Source organism: Microcebus murinus, chromosome 3 (genome assembly GCF_040939455.1).
Source record: "Microcebus murinus isolate Inina chromosome 3, M.murinus_Inina_mat1.0, whole genome shotgun sequence".
Lineage (NCBI taxonomy): Eukaryota > Metazoa > Chordata > Mammalia > Primates > Cheirogaleidae > Microcebus > Microcebus murinus.
This window is the reverse complement of record NC_134106.1, coordinates 61,115,355-61,137,495: the sequence shown is the minus strand read 5'-3', so window position 1 is coordinate 61,137,495 and position 22,141 is coordinate 61,115,355. Positions and strand designations below refer to the sequence as shown.

The following is a 22,141-nucleotide window of genomic DNA, read 5'->3' as shown; positions in this document are numbered from 1 at the left end:
ACCCTCATCGGTGGATGGCTACACGGAGGGACAGGGCTTCTCCTTCCAGAAATTCAGAGCCATGGTGGAGCTTGGCCCAGCCCCACACAGCCCCTTCTAGTTCTTGCAACAACTGAAGCTCTTTTCGCTTGAGGCCTTCGAACTGCTGTTCCCTTCACTGGAACATTCTTCTCCCCTCTCCCCAGCTCCTTGTTTGTTCAGGAGCTGACTAACTTTGAACTGACAGCAAGGAATTCTCTTGCTTTTATTCTGACAGTTATTGTAACTTAGGCCTTTGCTACTCAAAGTGTGGTCCCCAGACCGGCGGCAGGAGCATTGCCTGAAACTTGCTAAAAAGAAGTGTGGATGCAAAGCCTACTATGCCCACAAGAGCAATATTAGCATGATAGTATCAATGCTGGACGGCTTCCTTCTGCATGCAACTCTGAGGCCCCGTCCATGAGGCGAGAGGTCGGGAGCGCCCTCTGCTGGTGGCCGCTCCCCACTGCCCGGTCATCCTGGGGACATGCTGGGCGCTGACAGCCAGGGAGAGAGGGGGGCTGGCGCCCTCCCCACACCACACTCACTGGCAGCGGGGCTGTGGGCACTGCTGTCCTGCAGGATTCAGACACAGCTGCGGAACTGACTATGTCTGGCTGTGAATCTGGGGGGAGGGTATCATAGGGTCAGGAGACTGGGCTGGGGTACCGGGAGGTCAAGCAGGACCTTCAGACCGAGACACTCCATATGACAGGGAAGACGTTCTGCCATGAAATCTGAGACCAAAATGAGGAAATTCTAAAGGAATTTATCAACAACAGCTTTGGGGTTGCCAGGGTTCGAGGGGCAGAGATGTGAGGAGGGATGGGTCAGTGAGTACAGGTTTCCTTCTGTGGTGATGAAAATGTCTGGGGACTTGATACCGGCGGTGCTTGCACAAGACTGTGGATGTGCCCAATGGCACTGAGTTGTACATTTCACAATGGTTAATTTTATGGTATGTAAATTTCATCTAAATAAATTAGGAGAAAAGAGGAGTTTGGTGGCTCCAAGAACTCACAAGGTCAGAGAGAGCAAAGATGTTGAGGGATTTTTTTATGGGAAGATTTGCTGCTGTGCTCAGTCAGCCCTTACAGAGCGAGGGATCGTGGGAGGTGCCAACTTCAACCCCAGCCCACTGGATAGAGGCTGTGAGGACCCTTCTTGTGAGTGTGAGTCTGAGTCCCCGTCTGCCAAGACAAGTGATACCGCCTGTTGCCTGCGAAACCTAAATGTGAAAGTCAGTGCCTAATAGTCTGGGACTTTGGCAGAGGTAGGATGTTGCTGGCCGTGTTTGTAAGTGTGTGTGTGTGTGTGTGTGTGTGTGTGTGTGTGTGTGAGAGAGAGAGAGAGAGAGAGAGAGAGAGAGAGGTTGGAGGAGAAAAAGAAAGGAAGAAGGACAGGGAGGGAGAGGGAGAGATGGCTCTGCCTGACCGGGGGCTCTGGCAGTGGTGATGCCAGCCCGTGGGCTGCCAGGGAATGGCAGAGTGCAGATTTGTGACTTGTTGGGCAAATGTAGGGTAGGAGACTAAGGGTTTTCCAGAAAGTAGGACTGAGGGAGGACATTGTTTAAGATAATTTTTTTTTCACTCAGAACATTTTTAATAATGCACAGAAACTAAGTATTCATATTACAGATTGTTTTGCATGCAAACATAGAATAGCTTGGAGAACAACATTTAGAAAACAAAAGTCAATGTGAAAAGACAGATTAAAATCACTAAGACAGTACAGGATTTACATGGCTTGGATTTGACAGTTTTCTCACTGCATCATCAACGTCAGAAACCTGTTCCTTCAGCTATCTCCGTTGCTCTGGGTTTAAAGAAATACCTTTTCTTTCTGGTCATTTCACTTTCTGGATCCAACCAGTATTCTCTAATGTCAATTAGAACTTTCCCTTTAAAGCCCCGAACACTTCACTCCCACATTTTCCCAGTCTGAGACACGCTGCCCCGTCTGCTGCTGCTGCCCTGTTTGGAAGATGACAGAGCTCCTGAAGTCTCACCAGTCTTCTGCTTCTTCACAGGCTTCTCTGGAGCAACTTGCTTCTTCCTCCTTAACTTTCTGTCGACTTCACTGTCAGAGTCGCTGCCTGAAGAGCTTGAAGAAACAAATTCCTTGGGTTTAGGCGTGGCTTGGCTCCTGCAGTCCTACACCCTCCTGCTTCCTCTGGAGACTCGGTCTCAGATAATCTTAGAGGTCAGTGACTTGGACCCAGCAGTGAGAACATTTAGGCTGTTGACTCCAGACTTCCCTGCAGCTTTCTTCAGCTCAGGAGTAATTTGCTTGGTTTGAGGGATATTTTATTCTGAACATGGTAAAATGTTGGTAACATTAAGATTTGCTTTTATGTAATAGTGTACTGGCTAAGATAGAATTAATTTGTTTTTCATTTTTGTTTTTGCTTCTTGTGCACATGTATCTGCTTGGGCACGCACGTGGGCACCTGGGTATGTGCAGGAAAAGCCTGCCAGCCTGAGCCTTCTGAACCTCCTCTGATTTTTGCTTTTGTATTTTTTTATTATGGCAAAGTATACGTAATGTACCATTAATCATTTTCAAGTGTACGGTTCAGTGGTATTAATTATACTCACAATGTTGTGGAACTGTGACCACAATCTACTTCCAGAACTTTTCATCATCCCAAACATAAACTGTCCCCATTTAGGCAATCACCCCTCAAGTTTCTCTCCTCCCCTGGCCCCTAGTTACCTCCGTTCTACTTTCTGTCTCCACGAACTTGCCTCATGTGAGTGAAACCATACAGTATGGGTCCTGTTGAGTCTGGCTTATTTCATTCAGTGTAATGTTTCTGGGATTCATGCATGTTGTAGTGTGCATCAGAATCTCATTTCTCTGAAGGCTGAGGAATGTATGGTTGTCCCACCCCTTTTTATCCATTAATGTGTTGGTGGACACTGGGGTTCTACCTTTTGACAAGAGTTAATTTATTTATTTGTTTTGTTGTTGTTGTTGTTATTGTTTGTTTGTTTTGAGACAGAGTCTCACTTTGTTGCCCAGGCTAGAGTGAGTGCCGTGGCGTCAGCCTAGCTCACAGCAACCTCAAACTCCTGGGCTCAAGTGATCCTGCTGCCTCAGCCTCCCAAGGAGCTGGGACTACAGGCATGCACCACCATGCCGAGGCTAATTTTTTCTCTATATATTAGTTGGCCAATTAATTTCTTTCTATTTATAGTAGAGACGGGGTCTCGCTCTTGCTCAGGCTGGTTTCCAACTCCTGAGCTTGAGCAATCGGCCCTCCTCGGCCTCCCAGAGAGCTAGGATTACAGGCCTGAGCCACTGCGCCCGGCCTATTTGTTTTTTTTTTTTGAGACGGTGTCTGGCTCTATGGCCCGGGCTAGAGTGATGTGGCATCAGCATAGCTCACAGCAACCTCAAACTCCTGGGCTCAAGCAATCCTGTTTCTTCAGCCTCCTGAGTAGCTGGGACTACAGGCATGCGCTAGCATGCCTGGCTAATTTTTTCTATATATATTTCGAGTTGTTCAGATAATTTCTTTCTATTTTTACTAGAGATGGGATCTCACTCTTGCTCAGGCTGGTCTTGAAATCCTGACCTCTAGCAATCCTCCTGCCTTGGCCTCCCAGAGTGCTAGGTTTGCAGGCATGAGCCACTGTGCCTGGCCTGAGTTAATTTATTTTTAAAACTATCCAGGAAGGTTGGGCACAGTGGCTCATGCCTGTTATTCTAGCACTCTGGGAGGCCGAGGTGGGAGGATGGTTTGAGCTCAGGAATTCAAGACCAGCCTGAGCAAGAGGGAGACCCTGTCTCTACTAAAAAAATAGAAAGAAATGAGCTGGACAACTAAAAAAAATAAAAAAATAAAAATAAAAAAAATATATATATATATATATAAAATTAGCTGAACGTAGTGGCATATAGCTGTAGTCCCAACTACTCAGGAGGCTGAGGCAGGAGGATTGCTTGAGCCTGGGAGCCTGAGCTTGCTGTAATCTAGGCTGACATCATGGCATTCTAGCCTGGACAACAGAGTGAGACTCTGTCTTAAAAAAAAAAAGTATCCAGGAATAAGATAACATTGAAGCCAAAGTGTGGAGATAGTGAATTTTCAACTGGAGCGTCACCCTGGTGAAGTGCTCTTGAGTTACTTTTTGCATGTATCACCCTCAGAACATCCATGTGAAAGGGTTCAGACTGGTGTATTGGGGACAACTTAATTTAAATTTTGCTGACATGGGTGTTGTTATAAGAAGTTTATTTAAGAAAGAACCATGCAGGAAATACAGACTGGTGTCCAGGTGGCAGCCTGGGGTTTAGAACTCACAGCTGACTGGACAAATGGTGAGGGAGGGTCTGTTCTGTGCACTGGAGGAAATGCATCAGGGTGCCTGGGGCCCAGTCACCTAATGCTCCGGGCAGAGAAGGACCACAGGGGGAGAGAGAAGAACTGAGTGCTCCTCTGTGCAGCCATGGGTCCCCTCTGGGCCAGTCTTCACCCAGCGGGATGTGACCCAGGGGAGAGTGGCAGTTGTTGCTTGAAGCACTGGCCCAACGAGGTGGAGAAGCACCCCCGGGAACAAGTGGAAGCCCCCATGGCTGTAGATCCAGGAAGCAGGAGGACAGAGCCTGCTGGTGGGGTGCTGGGACCCAGCCCCCATCCTCAGAGAAGCCTGGGACCAGGGGAGGGAGGCTAGGCAGGAAGGTTGGCACCCTTGGAGCTCACAGCATGGGGCACATGAGAGTTAACCAGCTCTATGAACAAATTTTAGTGACCCCTCTATGTTTTTAAATAACTACTGAGGAAGTGTCTTCTGCCTCCCACCTCCCCATCAGAACACACACACTTATCCATTCGAAACCACAGACTCGGAATCAAGATGGTGGACGAGAAATACCGCCAGACAGAGTGCCTCTGCAGAAAAGGCAGATTCTAGCAGAAATTAGAAGAAAGAAGCAAGAAGACGAGGCTACATCGAACGAGGGTCAGAAGGACGGGTACCTGAGACTCCATGGGAGGAGGTTGTGGAGGAGAACTGGAAGCTGAGACTGCTGGATCAGCCCAGAGACCAGAGGGAAAGGTAGGTGAATAAGCCAACTTTCCCCTCCCCTGCATCTCGGACTGCTGGTGGGCTCCCCAGCGGGTGGAGAGACCTGCAGACACCAGCCCAGAGACAGCCCAGCCAGTGAGCGGTAAGCCAGTAGCAGATGGGGCACCAGGCTCCCAAATCCCTCGGGGCACCTCCATGTGCACAGACCCGAGCTGCACAGCAGGCGCCATATTGCCTCCTCCTCCCCTCCCCCGACCCTATCTGTGGCTGCCCAGAGGGACAATACAGCCACCAGCTGGAGGCACCTCCAGGGAAAGGGACATTCCCTTTTGGGGCCCTACAGCTGACTAAAGGGAACTCAAACTATGAGCTCCCTACCCGCCTGCCCTCCCAGGTGCTGCTGGCATGGTGATCCCAGGAGAATGGGGCAGACCCTGAGGCTGAGAGACACAGACCCAGCTTGGGCCCCGGTGGGTGAATTGGGACCGGAACTCCTCTCCCTGGTGGGGATACAGTTTGAACTCTGGGACCCAGAGGTGAGACCTGGAGACCAGATCCCGTGCACCGAGGTCTCACATTGCCCAGGGCACAGAAGGGATATGCGAACATCCTACTGAGGTCTATGTACCTTCAGGGGCAGATCAGTGTCTTAGAGGGCAACCCTCCCCCAAAAGGAGGCCGTATGCCCAGCCCAGGTCGCGTTCCTGCGCAGGGAACCTCCCAGCCGGCATCACAATCCGGGGAAGGCCCGGTGGCATGTGGTCTGGGCTGCTGTCAGAGGCCCAGGAGTAGCTGAGGAGTTGGGGAGGGTGGAAAGAAGCAAGGCCCCCTCCAGACTGCGGGTCTCAGACAGCCCCACCCCCACACTCAGATATTCTGATTGAGCGGGGCCATTCCAGCCCCTCCCTGACAACTTTTCCTGGAAGCAGAGAACGGAACTCTGACCCCTGCTAATGGCATTGGTGGTGCCTGAGGGCAGGCTTACCCAACCCGCTGCGCCCAGACTCTCACCTAGTCCAGCCCTCACTGAGGGGGAGAAAAGGACACACCTGGAAGTCCCAGGACCCCACCGACCACCTGAGGCACTAGAGTGCCTCTCTACAGGAACAAGAGCTGATAACAGGACACAAAAACAACAGCGTAGCCTGTTCCTCCAAGCAAGCGCCACCTACTGACAGGGAGGGCATCCTGCACACCCTTTTCACGGCACCTACTGACTCATTATACAGGGAGTGGTCAAATCTCACCCACAGACACCACCTACTGGCTCAGAAACTAAACAAGGCATGTGAATACCCACATGAAAACCTAAAGGAAAGAAACAACAACTGATTGACATGGGAAGAAATCAGTGAAGGAACTCAGGAAATATGAAGAACAAAATGGAAAACACACCCCCAAAGAGGAGCACCAGCCCCCTAGAAACGGACACCAACCAAAATCAGGCAACCAAAATGACAGAAGAGGAATTTTGTATGTGAATCATAAGAACACCTACCGACCTGCAAGAACAATTCAATAACCAACACAAAGAAACCACAAAAAGCCTCCAGGACCTGGAACAAAAGTTCACTAAAGAAATCGACACAATGAAGAAAAGTTTAACTGAACTCCTGGAAATGAAGAATCAGTTCAGGGAACTACAAAATACAGTGGAAAGTCTCAAGAACAGAGTAGATCAAACAGAAGAAAGAATCTCAGAGATTGAAGATAACACCCTCCAATTAAATAAATCAGTCACAGAGATAGAGCAGAGAAATAAGAGAAAAGAGCAAAGCCTACAAGAGATGTGGGATTATGTGAAGAAACCTAATGTGAGTGTCATAGGGTTACCAGAAGGGAAAGATGAAAACACTCAAGGGTTGGACAAGCTATTTGAAGATATAATAGAGGAAAATTTCCCAGGCCTTGCCCAAAATCTCGATATACAAGTTCAAGAAGCCCAGAGGACCCCTGGGAGATTTAATGCAAACAGGAAGACGTCACAACATGCAGTCATCAGACTGACCAAAATATCAACTAAAGAGGCCTTTCTAAGAACTGTAAGACGAAAGAAGCAAGTAACATACAAGGGAAAGCCAATTCGAATAACACCAGACTTCTCTACTGAAACCTTACAAGCAAGGAGAGACTGGGGCTCCATTCTCACTCTTCTGAAACAAAACAATGCCCAGCCTAGAATCTTATTCCCTGCAAAACTAAGCTTCATATATGAAGGAGAAATAAAGACATTCTCAGACAAGCAAAGGCTCAGAGAATTCACCAAGACAAGACCAGCCCTATAAGAAGTACTCAAAACAGTGTTACACACGGAACACCATAATAAAAACTCATGAATATAAAAACAACCAAAACCCAAAGATTAAAGGCCAGATATTACAATTGCTCAAGAGAGAAATCAAAGCAACAATATCCAACCCAACAGAATGAACAGTAATCTACCTTACCTATCAGTTCTCTCAATAAATGTGAATGGTTTAAACTCTCCACTCAAGAGACTTAGGCTGGCTGAATGGATAAGAAATGGACAGGCCAAGTATATGCTGTCTTCAGGAAACATATCTAACCTGAAAGGATGCATATAGACTAAAAGTAAAAGGTGGAGATCAGTATTCCAAGCAAGTGGAAGCCAAAAGAAGGCTGGCATGGCAGTTCTAATTTCAGACGATGTAGTTTTTAAACCAACAAAAGTAGTGAAAGACAAAGAGGATCATTATATAATGGTGAAGGGCACAGTTCAACAAGAAGAGATAACAATTTTAAATATATATGCACCCAACTTAGGTGTACCCAGATTCATAAAGCAAACCTTACTGGATCTAAGCAAATTGATTAATAGCAACTCCATAATCACCAGAGATTTCAACACTCCACTGACGGCACAAGACAGATCCTCCAAACAGAAAATTAATAAAGAAATAATGGACTTCAACAAAACTCTAGAACAATTGGGTCTGACTGACATTTACAGGACATTCTACCCAAAATCCACTGAATACACGTTCTTCTCATCAGCTCATGGGACATTCTCTAAGACTGACCATATCCTACGACACAAAGTAAACCTCAAGAAAATTAAAAAAATAGAAATCATACCATGTACCTTCTCAGATCATAGTGGAATAAAAATAGAAATCAACCCTAACAGAAACTCACATTTCTACACAAAAACGTGGAAATTAAACAACCTCCTACTAAATGATTACTTCATAAATGAAGAAATCAAGATGGAAATAAAAAAATTCTGTGAACAAAATGACAATGGAGAGAAAAGTTATCAGATCCTCTGGGACACAGCTAAAGCAGTTCTGAGAGGAAAGTTTATCTCCATAAATGCCCATAACCAAAATTCAAAAAAATCACAAATAGACAATCTAATGAAATGACTCAAAGAGCTGGAAAAAGAAGAACAGACCAACCCCAAACCCAGCAGAACAAGTGAAATCAACAAGACCAAATCAGAACTAAATGAAATTGAAAACAGGGAAGCTATTCAGGAGATTAATAAAACAAAAGTTGTTCTTTGAAAACCTAATCAAAACGGACACGCCTTTGGCTAAGCTAATGAAAAGCAGAAAAGAGAAATCTCTAATAAGCTCTATCAGGAACAAAAAAGGAGATATCACAACTGATCCCAAAGAGATACAAGATACAATTTATGAATACTACAAAAATCTTTATGCACACAAACTAGAAAATGTGGAGGAAATGGACAAATTTCTAGAAACACACAGCCTCCTTAGGCTCAACCAGGAAGAAATAGATTTCCTGAACAGACCAATCTCAAGAGCTGAAATAGAAACAGCAATTAAAAATCTCCCTAAGAGGAAAAGTCCCGGTCCAGATGGTTTCACACCCGAATTTTACCACACTTACAAAGAAGAACTAGTACCTATCTTGCAGAAACTATTCCACAACATCGAGAAGAACAGAAACCTCCCTGACACCTTTTATGAAGCAAATATTACTCTGATACCCAAACCAGGAAAGGATGCAACAAAAAAAGAAAACTACAGACCAATATCCCTAATGAATATAGATGCAAAAATTTTCAACAAAATCTTAGATAACCGAATCCAGATGCTTATCAAAAAAATAATCCATCACGACCAAGTGGGCTTCATCCCAGGGATGCAGGGATGGTTCAACATACATAAATCTATAAATGCAATTCACCACATAAACAGAAGCAAAAACAAAGACCACACAATTCTTTCAATAGATGCAGAAAAAGCTTTTGACAAAATTCAACACCCCTTCATGATACAAACACTTAATAAAATAGGCATAGAAGGGACATGTCTAAAAATGATACAAGCCATATATGACAGACCCATACCCAACATCATACTGAATGGGGAAAAATTGAAAGCATTCTCACTTAGAACTGGAACCAGACAAGGCTGCCCACTATCTCCACTTCTATTCAACATAGTGCTGGAAGTCCTGGCTACAGCAATCAGACAGGAAAGTGGAATTAAAGGTATCCAAATAGGGGCAGAAGAGATCAAATTTTCACTGTTTGCTGATGATATGATATTATATTTAGAAAACCCCAAAGATCCAACCAAGAAACTCCTGGAACGGATAAATCAATTTAGTAAAGTATCAGGATACAAAATCAATACACAGAAATCAGAGGCATTCATATATGCCAACAACAATCTAATTGAGAACCAAATCAAAGACTTAATTCCCTTCACAATAGCAACAAAGAAATTAAAGTACCTAGGAATATACTTAACCAAGGAGGTAAAAGACCTCTACAGGGAGAACTATGAAACACTGAGGAAGGAAATAGCAGAGGATGTAAACAGATGGAAATCCATACCATGCTCGTGGATCGGCAGACTCAACATCATTAAAATGTCTATACTACCCAAACTGATCTACAGATTCAATGCAATACCTATTAAAATCTCATCAGCATTCTTCACAGACATAGAAAAAATAATTTTACGCTTAGTATGGAACCAAAGAAGACCCCGAATATCAAGAGCAATTCTAGGCAACAAAAACAAAATGGGAGGTATTAATATGCCAGATATCAAACTATACTACAAAGCTGTAGTAATTAAAACAATCTGGTATTGGCACAAAAATAGGAATATTGACCAGTGGAACAGATCTGAGAATCCTGATATAAAACCATCCTCATATAACCATCTAATCTTTGACAAAGCAGATAAAAACATACCCTGGGGAAAAGAATCCCTTTTCAATAAATGGTGCTGGAAAAACTGGACAGTAACTTGTAGAAGGCTAAAGCAGGACCCACACCTTTCACCTCTCACAAAATCAACTCACGCTGGATAACAGACTTAAACCTAAGGTATGAAACTATTAGAATTCTAAAGGAAAATGTTGGAAACACTCTCCTAGACATTGGCCTAGGCAAAGAGTTTATGAAGAAGTCCCCAAATACAATCACAGCAGCAACAAAAATAAATAAATGGGACATGATCAAACTACAAAGCTTCTGCACAGCCAAAGAAACAGTAATGAAAGTAAACAGACAACCTACAGAATGGGAGAAAATTTTTGCATCCTATGCATCTGATAAGGGGCTGATAACTAGAATATACTTAGAACTCATGAAAATCAGCAAGAAAAAATCAAATAACCCTATTAAAAAGTGGGCAAAGGACTTGAACAGAAACTTTTCTAAAGAAGACAGAAAAATGGCCAACAACATATGAAAAAAATGCTCAATATCTCTAATCACCAGGGAAATGCAAATCAAAACCACAATGAGATATGTCTTAACTCCAGTGAGAATGGCCTTTATCAAAAAGTCCCCAAACAATAAATGCTGGCGTGGATGCGGAGAGAAAGGAACACTCCTACACTGCTGGTTGGACTGCAAACTAGTTCAACCTCTGTGGAAAGCAATATGGAGATACCTTAAAGCGATACAAGTGAATCTACCATTTGATCCAGCAATCCCATTACTGGGCATCTACCCAAAAGATCCAATGACACGCTACAAAAAAGACACCTGCACTTGAATGTTTATAGCAGCACAATTGATAACTGCAAGGCTGTGGAAACAGCCCAAGTGCCCATCAATCCAAGAATGGATTAATAAAATGTGGTATATGTATACCATGGAGTACTATTCAGCTCTAAGAAACAATGGTAATATAGCACATCTTATATTTTCCTGGATAGAGCTGGAACCCATACTACTAAGTGAAGTATCCCAAGAATGGAAAAACAAGCACCACATATACTCACCAGCAAACTGGTATTAACTGAGCAGCACCTAAGTGGACACATAGGTACTATAGTAATAGGGTATTGGGCAGGTGGGAGGGGGGAGGGAGGCGTGTATATATATACATAAGGAGTGAGATGTGCACCATCTGGGGGATGGTAATGCTGGAAACTCAGACTTGTGGGGGGGGAAGGGCATTTATTGAAACCTTAAAATCTGTACCCCCATAATATGCCAAAAAAAAAAAAAACAAAAACCACAGATGCTTAGTGTACTCTTCCAGGAAAAGAAATGTCTCACGAAAGACATGTATATGGCAAAAAGTAAAAATTTCAAAACATAGGTCAGGCATGGTGGCTCATGCCTATAATCCTAGCACTCTGGGAGGCTGAGGCAGGAGGATCGTTTGAGCTCAGGAGTATAAGATCAGCCTGAGCAAGAGCAAGATCCCATCTCTACTAAAAAAAAAAATAGAAAGAAATTAGTCGGACAACTAAAAAAAAAATATATATATATATATATATTACTTTGGCATGGTGGTGCATGCCTGTAGTTCCAGCTACTCAGGAGGCTGAGGCAGGAGGATCGCTTCAGCCCAGGAGTTTGAGGTTGCTATGAGCTAGGCTGACCCCACGGCACTCTAGCCCAGGCAACAGAGTGAAATTCTGTCTCAAAAAAAAAAAATTCAAACAAGGAAAGGTGTCGAGCAGTCCCTAGGCGAGCCCTCATTTCCACAGGCTGTGATCCTGGGGCACCTTCCTACCAACAGAGGTACACCTGGCTTCAGATCTTGCCTTCTTGCCCCTGCCAAGTGGTGGAGCCAATGGGCCAAGAGGGCGGGAGCCAGGCTGGGTTGACCCTTGGACCTGGCTAAGGTTTCTGGCCTTTGGATTTGGCCAGGAGGAAGTGGGTCGAGGGCCTACAGAGATTGGAGGATTCCAGGGAGAAAGAGAGCAAGCAGGCCAGAGTACTTATTCTGGTCTGTCCCCAGATATCTTTTCTGCTCAGGACCTCCTCTCTGCTCAGCTCCTTGGTCAGGTTCCTATACCCCTCCTTCCCACTCAGGCCTGTGGGTTCCTGGACCATCTTTGCCTTCCCCTCTACACACACCTTCATCATCTGCCCTTCTGTTAACTCTACCTACACAATCTGCTGGAATTATCCTAATTGGACTGTTGGACCCTGATACCCTCTCCCTTAGAGGATTTGTTTAAAAGGTTACAGAACATTTCTTCTCTATAGACCTGGAAGCATTATCCTACCATTTCTGAACATCTTACTGAGGATGACCTGTCTGTCTACTTTCTTTCCTGTTTCCTTTTTTTTTTTGGACAGAGTCTCACTCTGTTGCCCAGGCTAGAGTGCCATGGGCATCAGCCAAGCTCACAGCAACCTCGAACTTCTTGGCTCAAGTGATCCTACTGCCTCAGCCTCCCAGGTAGCTGAGACTACAGGCATGCGCCACCATGCCCGGCTAATTTTGTTTATATAGATATATTTTTTAGTTGTTCAACTAATTTCTTTCTAATTTTTTAATAGAGAGAGGGTCTCGCTCTTGCTCGGGCTGGTCTTGAACTCCAGTTCAAACGATCTTCCAGCCTCGGCCTCCCAGAGTGTTAGGATTACTGGCATGAGTCACACTGCCCAGCCTATTTTCTTTCCTGTTGAAGCGATTTGTTGCTATTTTGTTTTACTCATCTCTTTTAAATTATGAGTCCTCACTGGAATCCAGGATAATGATCTGAGGTTGGGCTACTGGAGTCTTGATGAGAAGTCAGGGGAATGATGTCTTTCCAGGAGCGCAAGGTAAGGGAGCCTGAGTTGATGTTTCCCTTCTTCCTGTGAACTCCCAGGATGCCACTTGATTATCTACCTTCCAACTCACTGGCCCTTTCCAGCCTGGGGTGGTCCAGTAGGGGAGTGATCTTCACAGATGCAAGCATGGGATGTCATTGGCATGCTCCCCTCAAACCCCACAACTCTCAGAGGAACAGTGATTCCAAAAATATATTGCTCATTACTTATATAATCCGTTTCCTAAGGGCAATAGAAAAACAAATAAAATAGTTTATCAGGGTACTTGTAGCTGTTAATGCCTCGTTAATTGTTAAGCATTCATTGTTAAAAAGTAAGAAATAACGGCAATAAAATATATATATATATATATATATATATATATATATATATATATATATAAAAGAAATAGCAGCAATACAAGTGCTTAATGAGAAGTGCAAGACCCTGAAAGGGGGGAGGCATCAGGTACAAGATTCCTCTGGAGGGGAGTGGTCAGAAGTCTTGATGGAGTGGGTAGCACTAAAGTGGGTCTTGAAGAAAGAACAGGGCCTCAGTCACATATTGGAATTTGGCCAAGTACGGCCTGACCACTGGCGACAGGATGGGTGTGGTGGGGCTTGGTGGGTGGATCTTACCTCCCACCAGACAGAGCTGGTTCTCCTTGCACGTGGGGCTTTTAGCTACTCCATCACTGGCCAGACACCTGTGGGCCAGCATACTGTACTAAAAAGCAAGAATGCGTAGGCTTTGGGCCTAGAGCTACCTAGCTTTGAGTTTCCCCCTCCCACCTGGGGCCTTGGGTAGGACACCTCAGCTTTCTGGGTCTGGGTCTCCCGTTTATCAAAGTGGGACATTAATACCGACCTTAGGTCTTGTACAGTATAGGAAAATATCTTTCTAACGGTGCCAGTATCTAATAATTTCTTGTTACAAAACATCCATTTCTTCTTCCTTTATGCACCTGGTAGTGCTGAGGCAGGCAGAAGACACGGGAGATGCCTGGTCTCCCCTCCACAGTGGACACACGCCGGTGTGTGCCAACTGCCTGACCTCAACAGAGCTGTGGAGCTGTGGAGCTCAGCAGGAGCTGACTAGAGGCCATAACGTCCAAGCAGAGGGCCTCGCCCCCACTCTCTTGCTAGACAGTCAGTGGTTATAGGAAGCGGGAGATGACGTTGTTGCCCAGGCAGTAGAGCTGTGGGGGTGGTGAGGGCACAAGGAAGTCTCCGCAGGGGACGCACGTCTGGAGCCTAGGTGTACCCCAGCCAGGCTGAGAGCCCAGGCCCAGGGACAGGTGCTTTGTAGGGGCCAGACTTGTGGCTCCGGCTAGGGGTGGTCACTGGAACTGGAGCCTTGTCCTTTCTTCCTCAAAGAGGCCAGGGCAGGGGCACCTGCCAGGTAGGAGAGAGGAGGGACATGCTTTGGGGACCCCCACAGGGCAGGCTGGGGCCGAGCGGGTAGGGCCTTCGCCCTGCCTCTCAACGGGCCCCCCGTGGCTGCCCTCAGGGCCAAGCGAACAATAGTTTATAGTGAGCCGGGCGGCCAAACATATATATTTAACCAGCTGTGGGAGGAGTCGAGAATATTGATGTGAAGAGAAACAGGAGCCTGCACAATGGAGCCATCTGGCCTTTCATGGGGTCCCTGTTCAGAAATGGCCGCCCTGTCTGTCAAAAAGGGGAGACAGACACCAAACCCTCTCTGCGCATGTTCCCTAGGCTGTTGGCATCAGGTCATCGTTGGTGGCCTTTTATCAGCAAAGAATGCTGGTCTGGCCCTCAGGGAACAAGGCTGATGGTCGTCAGCAAGGGAGGGGTAAAGTGATGGGCTTGGGACCTCCCCGTCATGGCTGGGAACTCAGTTTTAAGGTTTCTCTGGGGTCCCCCTTGGCCAAGAAGGGGTGGGTTCAGGAAGCCCGGAGCTGAGGATTTTATTTTTAGTTGACACTGCAAAGCAACATCACCCTGCGTGGCAGGGCAGTCCTCAGGCCTCCTCTCTTGGGACCCCAATCCCTGGACCCCTTCCTTGGTGGCAGGACTAGCCTGCCCAGGCTTTCTGCAGTGACTAGACTGGAGGTGGGAGGGGGTGTCATGCCGGCGCACACTCCCGAGGAGTGTCAGCAGTGGAAGTGACGGAAACTCAGGAAGACCGAGAAGTTCAGTCACTGCTGAACTGGGTGCCTGGAGGAGGCGCAAGGCCTGGGCCGGGGACCTAGACGTGCTCCGCACTGCCTGAGCCCGCAGAGCCCGTCCTCTGACGGTGGACAAACAGATTACAAACAAAATCTCCTCCCAACCCAGAGAGCCTCTCTGCAGAGGTGGAAGAGAAAGAAAACACTTCTGTCATTGAAGATGTATTAAAGCAGAGTGTGATGCACACCACAGGCAATCCCTAAGAGACTGCAAAGACAGGAAGAAACTCCACCTGCCGGCCCGGCCGGGGAGGCAACCCCTTCCGAGACCCATTCCATACTGTCCCTGTTCCCAAGATGAGCTGCAACCAGTACTCGGGTGAGGGGGCTCCACGGCACCGTTGGCCACACCCAGTTTATCCTAGATTCATCTTACATCCCCCTGGCCATCTGTGTTCGCTAATTAGCTTGATGCACAGAAAAAATAAACTCCTCTCTTGATGACAGCAGGTCAATTTACAACCCGGAGAGGAAGCGACACGAGATGGGGGCGCTATCTCCCTTGATGATTAGGTTTCCAAACGAGGGGCCCCCAGGTCTTCGAGGAAGACCGTCCTGGGTTGTAAAACTGGCAAGAGGTTTATTGAGCTGTCACAAAAGTTTGCAGGTTGTCTACATCTCAAAGTGGCACAGGAAGAATTTACAATGACACATTTTCTAAAGAAAATGCTCTAAGAAAAGGGACAGAGGGCCTCTCTTGCCCTCTTCAGGTCTCCCTGTGTTGCCAGGCTGGATGTGAACTCCTGGCCTCAAGGGATCCTCCCACCTCAGCCTCCCGAGGAGCTGGGACTAGAGGCAGGAGTCACTGCACCTGGCTGTTCCTCTCTTTTAACACAAAGTATTAGGGTTCCTAGTTTTCATTTTCTTTGCTGTTTCTGAGAGCAGTGTCCTGTCACTTCTCAGCATAGCACCAGTAATTCCCAGCCTAACACAGAATCTGTGCAGTGAAAAGATGGTGTTTTCCTTATTCCCCCAAAATAAAAAAGACAGAACGAAAGAAGGAAAGACAAGGCGTAAGATGTGCAACATTTGGGGGATGGACATGCTTGAAGCTCCTACTCGAGGGGGGAAGGGGGCATGGGCAATATAAGTAACCTTAACACTTGTACCCCCATAATACACTAAAATAAAAAAATAAAATAAAAATAACGTAATGAAAACATAAAAAAAGAAAGAAGGAAGGAAGGAAGGAAGGAAGGAAGGAAGGAAGGAAGGAAGGAAGGAAGGAAGGAAGGAAGGAAGGAAAAGAAGAAAGAAAGAAAGACCACCTGGCTTAGTATTTTGTATAAATCTGCATGTTCCTTTCAAGAAAATCTTAACTCTAAGGAATTGGAATGAGATTTAGTGGAGACAGCTCGGGACGCTGGGTTGTTCGTTTGCTCTCTTTCCTTGGAAAGGCTTCACTGGTAAGCACTGGCTGTCACAAAGCAGACCTGAATATAACAGCTTTTACGTACAGGCTAGAGACACACAACTTTAGTTATGCACTTGGGGCATTATTTGTAGCAAAAGCCCAAATCCAGCCCAGCTTCCAAGGAGGCTCTAGGACTTATCCATTTCTTTAATACTTGAGAATTTAACTAGAGCTAGAAGACTTTTCAGAAATGATCTCCTTTGAACAGGTGCCAGGCCTCCAACCCACGGCAGGCACTTGGCCGAGTTTTGTTCACTGAATTAATGAATCTTTCAGGTCTCATGAAGAAAACCCAGGCTTCTATCAGGAGAGTCATAAAAATGCAGGAGTGACACTAAACATTGGGAGAGACCAGAAGCCTGGAGGAAACCGAGGCAGCTGTGCTTTGGGGAAGCCACGGCAACCAGCGCGCTCACAGGGAGAGAGAGCCCAGGGACAGACAAGCCCCTCGCCCTGCACTTGACTCTCAGCTTTCTGGCTGGTTAGTACTAGTCGCACTCACCTTGGGAACACACAAGTGCACTTTGGAGCCCTCTGTGCACCCCCTTTGCTTCCTAGGTCAACTTTAGCTAAACATTGAAATGTTCATAGGAAACATTGAAATGAACTGAGAACAATTTAACAAAGATCCGCAGACTCACCACCAGAGCTGATGTTGTCATAGTTAGACTTTACCTTGGAGGTCCCCTCAGATGCCAGAGATCTGGATCCCAGCAGGCTGCACCACGGCCCTGCATCCCAGCTGCCAGCTCGCAGCTGCTGGCTTGTGACAAGGACGGCTGCGGGACGGCACCTGCAGGGCGAGTCTCCATCTTTCCGCATCTGCTCTCCAGTGTCCTTGTGGAAGCCCTTGCCACCAACGTGGCTGTCATCTCTGACCCCTTCCTTGTCCTCATCCCTGTGTGAATCATTCTAACTCCTGCCATTTCTGCCCCTAATGCACCTCCCATGGTCCCTGTGTCACCATCTTGACTGCCTGACTCTGGTCGATCCCCTGCTGTCTCCTGGGCCTCTGCTGGCCCACAGGCTCCTTTGTGAACCCTGAATAAGGCACCGGCTCGAGTAACGCAGCCTGCTGGAAGCCCAGTTTGGTTGGCAAATAATGCCTTTGAGCAAATAGGAAAAAGATGCCCTGTCCTTAGGCCAGACTCAGCTCCGTGCCACGCTCATGGCTTGGCAAGCTGAGGAAGGCTGGAATTAGTGCCCACGAGCTCCTCTTGGCCAGGTACCATGGTGCAGAGGGCACCCTGCACACCTGCACTAGGGACCTTTGTGCCAGCTGGATGCTGCACGAGCCTCCCGGGGTACCTGCTTCCAGCCCCGCGTCCTCAAATCCACTGTCCATGTGCAGCCAGAGTGATGCGTGTGCCCGTGAGCGTGTGCACGTGCGCGCACACACACAGCAAGTGCCCACAGCCTCCCCTTGCTCTTGGAATAGAGTCCAAACTACGTCACCAGGACGAGATACCAGCCCCCCTCTCCCACTCTCTCCAGCCACGGCCCACCTGTCATGAAGGCTTTCCCTGCGTCCCACCTCAGGGTCTTCAGGCTTCTGTTCCCTCAGCCTGACACGCTGCCCTCACCCTGCCTTGCTCAGGCTCCCTCTGCTTCTGGCCCTCCCTTGGGAGCAGCCAGTGCCTCTCCCTCCCCCCACCCTCGTCGTGGTCATCACGGCCGTGAGAGGCATCCTCTTGTGTCCCAGACACCGAAAGCTCCTGAGCAGCTCCCAAGCGTGAGACCCCACGTCCGCCGGCTTCCCTGCTCACCCCAAGTGCCCGCACGGCCTGGCCCAGGACAGTCATTAACTGAATATTACACAGAAAGGCCTGCTTACACTTGTGACCCTGCCTTCAGCAAGCCCTGAGTACATTCATTCTTACCTGCTTGGCGACTTTAGTGCTTGTGGGGAGAGGCGCGAGTTAATTTTTGGAAGGGAAGCCTCCCTTTGATAGCTCACAACGTCTATATTTTTCAGGTTTGTTTGGCTTTTGCCTGTTTTACTGCTACCTGGACAGTGGGAAATGTTCAACCACTCTTCTGGCACAGGCTCTGCCCAACAAGCAGAACACACACCAGGTGCACACCGTGCTGTGCCTGTCTGCTGTGTCGGCCTTGCTCCCAGCTGAACCTGACATCCAGAACGTCGTGTGTGCATCACACACAACTGTGGAGTGAGTGAATGAATGAATGGATGATGAATAAAGTTGGAAAGGGGTGAGGTAAGTGCAAAAACTGCCAACCATTGATTTTTTTCATGGACCAGGTGGAAACAGCCTAGCTGTGAGGGACCTTGTTGCTGAGTCAGGGGACTTGGCCTCTGGCCGGCGATGACCGAGCAGAGGGTGCATGGCACTAGCAGCTGTGTGCAGGGGACTAGGGTGGGTCGCAGACAGCACCAGGTGTGCCGAGTGGGAGATGCTCCAGACCTGAAGTGCCACAGCAAGAGAGGTCTAGGGCATCAGGGAGGGAGCACCCGGTGCTGTTCCCTGCGTACCCGCTCCAGCCACATTTCCCAGTGACCACAAAGGGGAATGCACACTGCGCTCCCTGGTGAGTCAGCCCAGCTCTTTGACCCTGAGGTTGATGATTATCAGACCCCCAGGAGCCAGCCAATGAGGGCACTGAGCATCCATGCCTGTCCCCAGAGGTGCAGCAGTCCCTGGACAGTCTCTCCTTGGTGCCATCAGAGGTTGAGGGCTCAGGCTGCGCTGGACACTCAAAGCTCCTGCGGTGCCAGGTGAGGGACGGGTGGAAGGACAGAACTCTGAGTTGGACTTTCCTCGAGATCTTGAGGCTGGGCCATTCTTGGTATTTGCCTCTTATGGCATCTCAGCAACGTAAAACTATGCAGTCAAGGGGGAAAGAGCCCTTGCTGAAACTTGTGCTTGTGAGGACAGGATTTCTGCAATGCATGGTTTCTGGGGAGAGAAGAAAGCGCTGGGGACATTAGCCTGGCTGCTGCAGGTGTCATCCCAATATACCAAGAAGCTGAGAGAGCCAAAAAAGGGTAAAGAGGGTAGAAAGGAAGTTACTTTATATACCACAGATTTATAGAAGTTATTACATCCTTAGAACAGCCCCACAAAGCAGGTTTTATTTTACCCTGTTCTACAGATGAAGAAACATAGGCTCAGAGAGGTTACGGGAGCTGCCCAAGGTCACACAGCTATAAAGCGAGGGAACCAGGATTTAAATGCTGGTCTTTTGGACTGTCCCTTCTCGCAGTGGAGGTGGCCTGCTCCTCGTGAGCAAAATCAGAAAGACACATCTGGAGCAGGGTCTCCCCGTCCCTGCGAGACTGTGAGGCATGGGGCACTCACGTGGCTTTCTGTCTCTTCTCCAGGGCTGCCAGGAAGGTGTGCGGGGACTCCTCACTGTCTCTGTTGGACCTTAACATTCAAGACGCAGGGGTCTCCCCATGGCCCCTTATCTCATCCGAAAATACCAGGAGAGCGACCACAAGTGGGTCGTGGATTTGCTTTCCCGGGGAATAACCGAGCACATTCCCGCCACTTTCCGCCACGTGCTGAAGCTGCCCCGGACTCTCGTGCTCTTACTTGGGGGGCCCCTCGCCCTACTCCTGGTCTCTGGCTCCTGGCTCCTGGCTCTCACATTCAGCCTCGGCCTCCTCCCCGTCCTGTGGTTCCTTGCTGCACGTCCCTGGAGGCAGTACGTGGACGTGATGTTGCGCACAGACATGGCTGACATCACCAAATCCTACTTGAGTGAGCCTGGCTCCTGCTTCTGGGTGGCTGAGTCTGAGAAGAAGGTGGTGGGCACAGTGGGAGCTCTGCCTGTTGATCACCTCACTTTGCAGGAGAAGCGGTTGCAGCTGTTTCACCTCAGTGTGTCCTCTGAGCACCGTGGTCAGGGGATAGCAAAAGCCCTGGTCAGGACTGTCCTCCAGTTTGCCCGGGACCAGGGCTACGGTGAGGTTGTCCTTGATACCACCACAATGCAGGTGTCAGCTCTGGGCCTCTACCAGGGCATGGGCTTCCGCAATACAGGCCAGTCCTTTCACAGCATAGATTTCAGGCTAGTGGCTGTTCATACAATTCATTTCATCTACCACCTCCTTTATGCTCAGGGGGGTGGCCCGTGATCTCCTTCCTTGTGCATCAGTCGGGAGGGGATCCTCCATGCTGCAGTAATTAGCAGAGCTGCCTTTCAGTGCTGACACAATAAAAGCTTATTGGCTGTTCACATCAGAGCCCCAGTGTCTGGTGGGGTGGTGGCGTATGGGGTAATGGTCCATTCAGTTTTTGTGGGTCATGTCTATTTCGTTTTGTAGTGTCATGATGATGTTGCATAAGAAAATACCACAAAACAATAACAAGCAACTATTTAGCACATGAGCCTACAGGTCAGCAGTTTTGGCTGGGCTTGGCTGGGCAGCACCTCTGGTCTCAGGTGGCTGAGCCAACCCCACTGTCAAAGGCCATGCGGTTGGCTAAAGTGACAGGGTGATGGAGCTCTCATATCCCACAGCTGAGCTCAGGCATGGTTTTCAGGTAATTGCAGAGAAGGAAAAACTGAAGCAGAAATGAGGAAATGTACTTTGAAGCAGCTGTCGCATCTGCTGACACCCTGGGGTCAGGGGAAGAGGTGGATCTGCCTCTGCAGTGAGAGTAGCAGCAAAGTCACGTGGCAAAGGGGTGGGAGGTGGTTATGGGGAAGAATCGGGGACAATGACATAGTCTATCTGTTCTAGGTCGAAGGTCTCTGAGAGAGAAGAAGGTGGCTGGGGATAGAAGGTGGAATTCAACATGAGATCAACCTGGACCCAGCCTTGGGTTCCCAGCAGGACTGAAGTTAGGCTGGGCATTGGGTCTTCCGATGTGTTCGGGAAGAGGGCATGGGATTGTGCATTTCCCAGATCTGTCACACTTGGGTCCTAGCCTCTGTCCCCAAAAGCTGAGAGACTCCAGATTTTCATAGGTACCGGGGGTCTGACCACACCAGGCCTTAGGCTCATATCCAGTGGCAAGTTGGTACTTGGGCCTGTGGTCATGTTGGGGCACCAAGCCCCTTTCCCAGCTAGTTCATCACCAACATGGTGCCCCTGTGAGTGGTCCAGAGCCTCTCACTGGGTTCTCCCAAATAAGAGGTCAAGTCCTTGGCCTGTTACTGAAAGCTCAGCACCTGGCCACCAGGCCGAATCAGAAGAAGAAGGACAAGTGGTTGAAGAGAAGGAAAGAGATGTTTATTCCTTTCCTAGTTAAGGAGTAAAAAGGCAGACTATGATCCTCAAATCCTGTTTTCCTCCCCCATATTCGAAAATACAGAGTTTTTAAGGGGGCTTCTCAGGTTCACGGTATTGATGTCAACTACAGTTAATAGTTCTGGTCCTTTCATCTCCAGAGTCTGTTTGGAGCCCCCACCAGTCTGGAGCCAGGCCAGAGTGGCCTGGGTTATCTCGGGACTGCCTGCAGCTCCTCCATATCTCCTGCAATGCAAAGGACAAAGAAAAC

General features: G+C 48.0%; 1 protein-coding gene and 1 pseudogene across 2 annotated transcripts; one reads left to right on the top strand and one right to left on the bottom strand.

The window, feature by feature from the left end:
* Positions 1-1,669: 1,669 nt before the first annotated feature.
* LOC142869930 (activated RNA polymerase II transcriptional coactivator p15 pseudogene) lies at positions 1,670-17,482 on the bottom strand (annotated as a pseudogene).
* Positions 17,483-18,746: 1,264 nt separating this feature from the next.
* LOC142869968 (N-acetyltransferase 8B-like) lies at positions 18,747-20,873 on the top strand. 2 transcript variants are annotated; one of them, XM_076000477.1, is made up of 2 exons: positions 18,747-18,889; positions 20,014-20,873. In XM_076000477.1, exon 2 carries the CDS (start codon positions 20,089-20,091, stop codon positions 20,770-20,772), a length of 684 nt encoding a protein of 227 aa, XP_075856592.1. In that variant the 5' UTR covers positions 18,747-18,889; positions 20,014-20,088; the 3' UTR covers positions 20,773-20,873. The 2 variants fall into 2 exon arrangements, with proteins under 2 accessions (XP_075856592.1, XP_075856591.1); XM_076000476.1 differs by lacking the exon at positions 18,747-18,889 and adding an exon at positions 19,300-19,407.
* Positions 20,874-22,141: the final 1,268 nt, after the last annotated feature.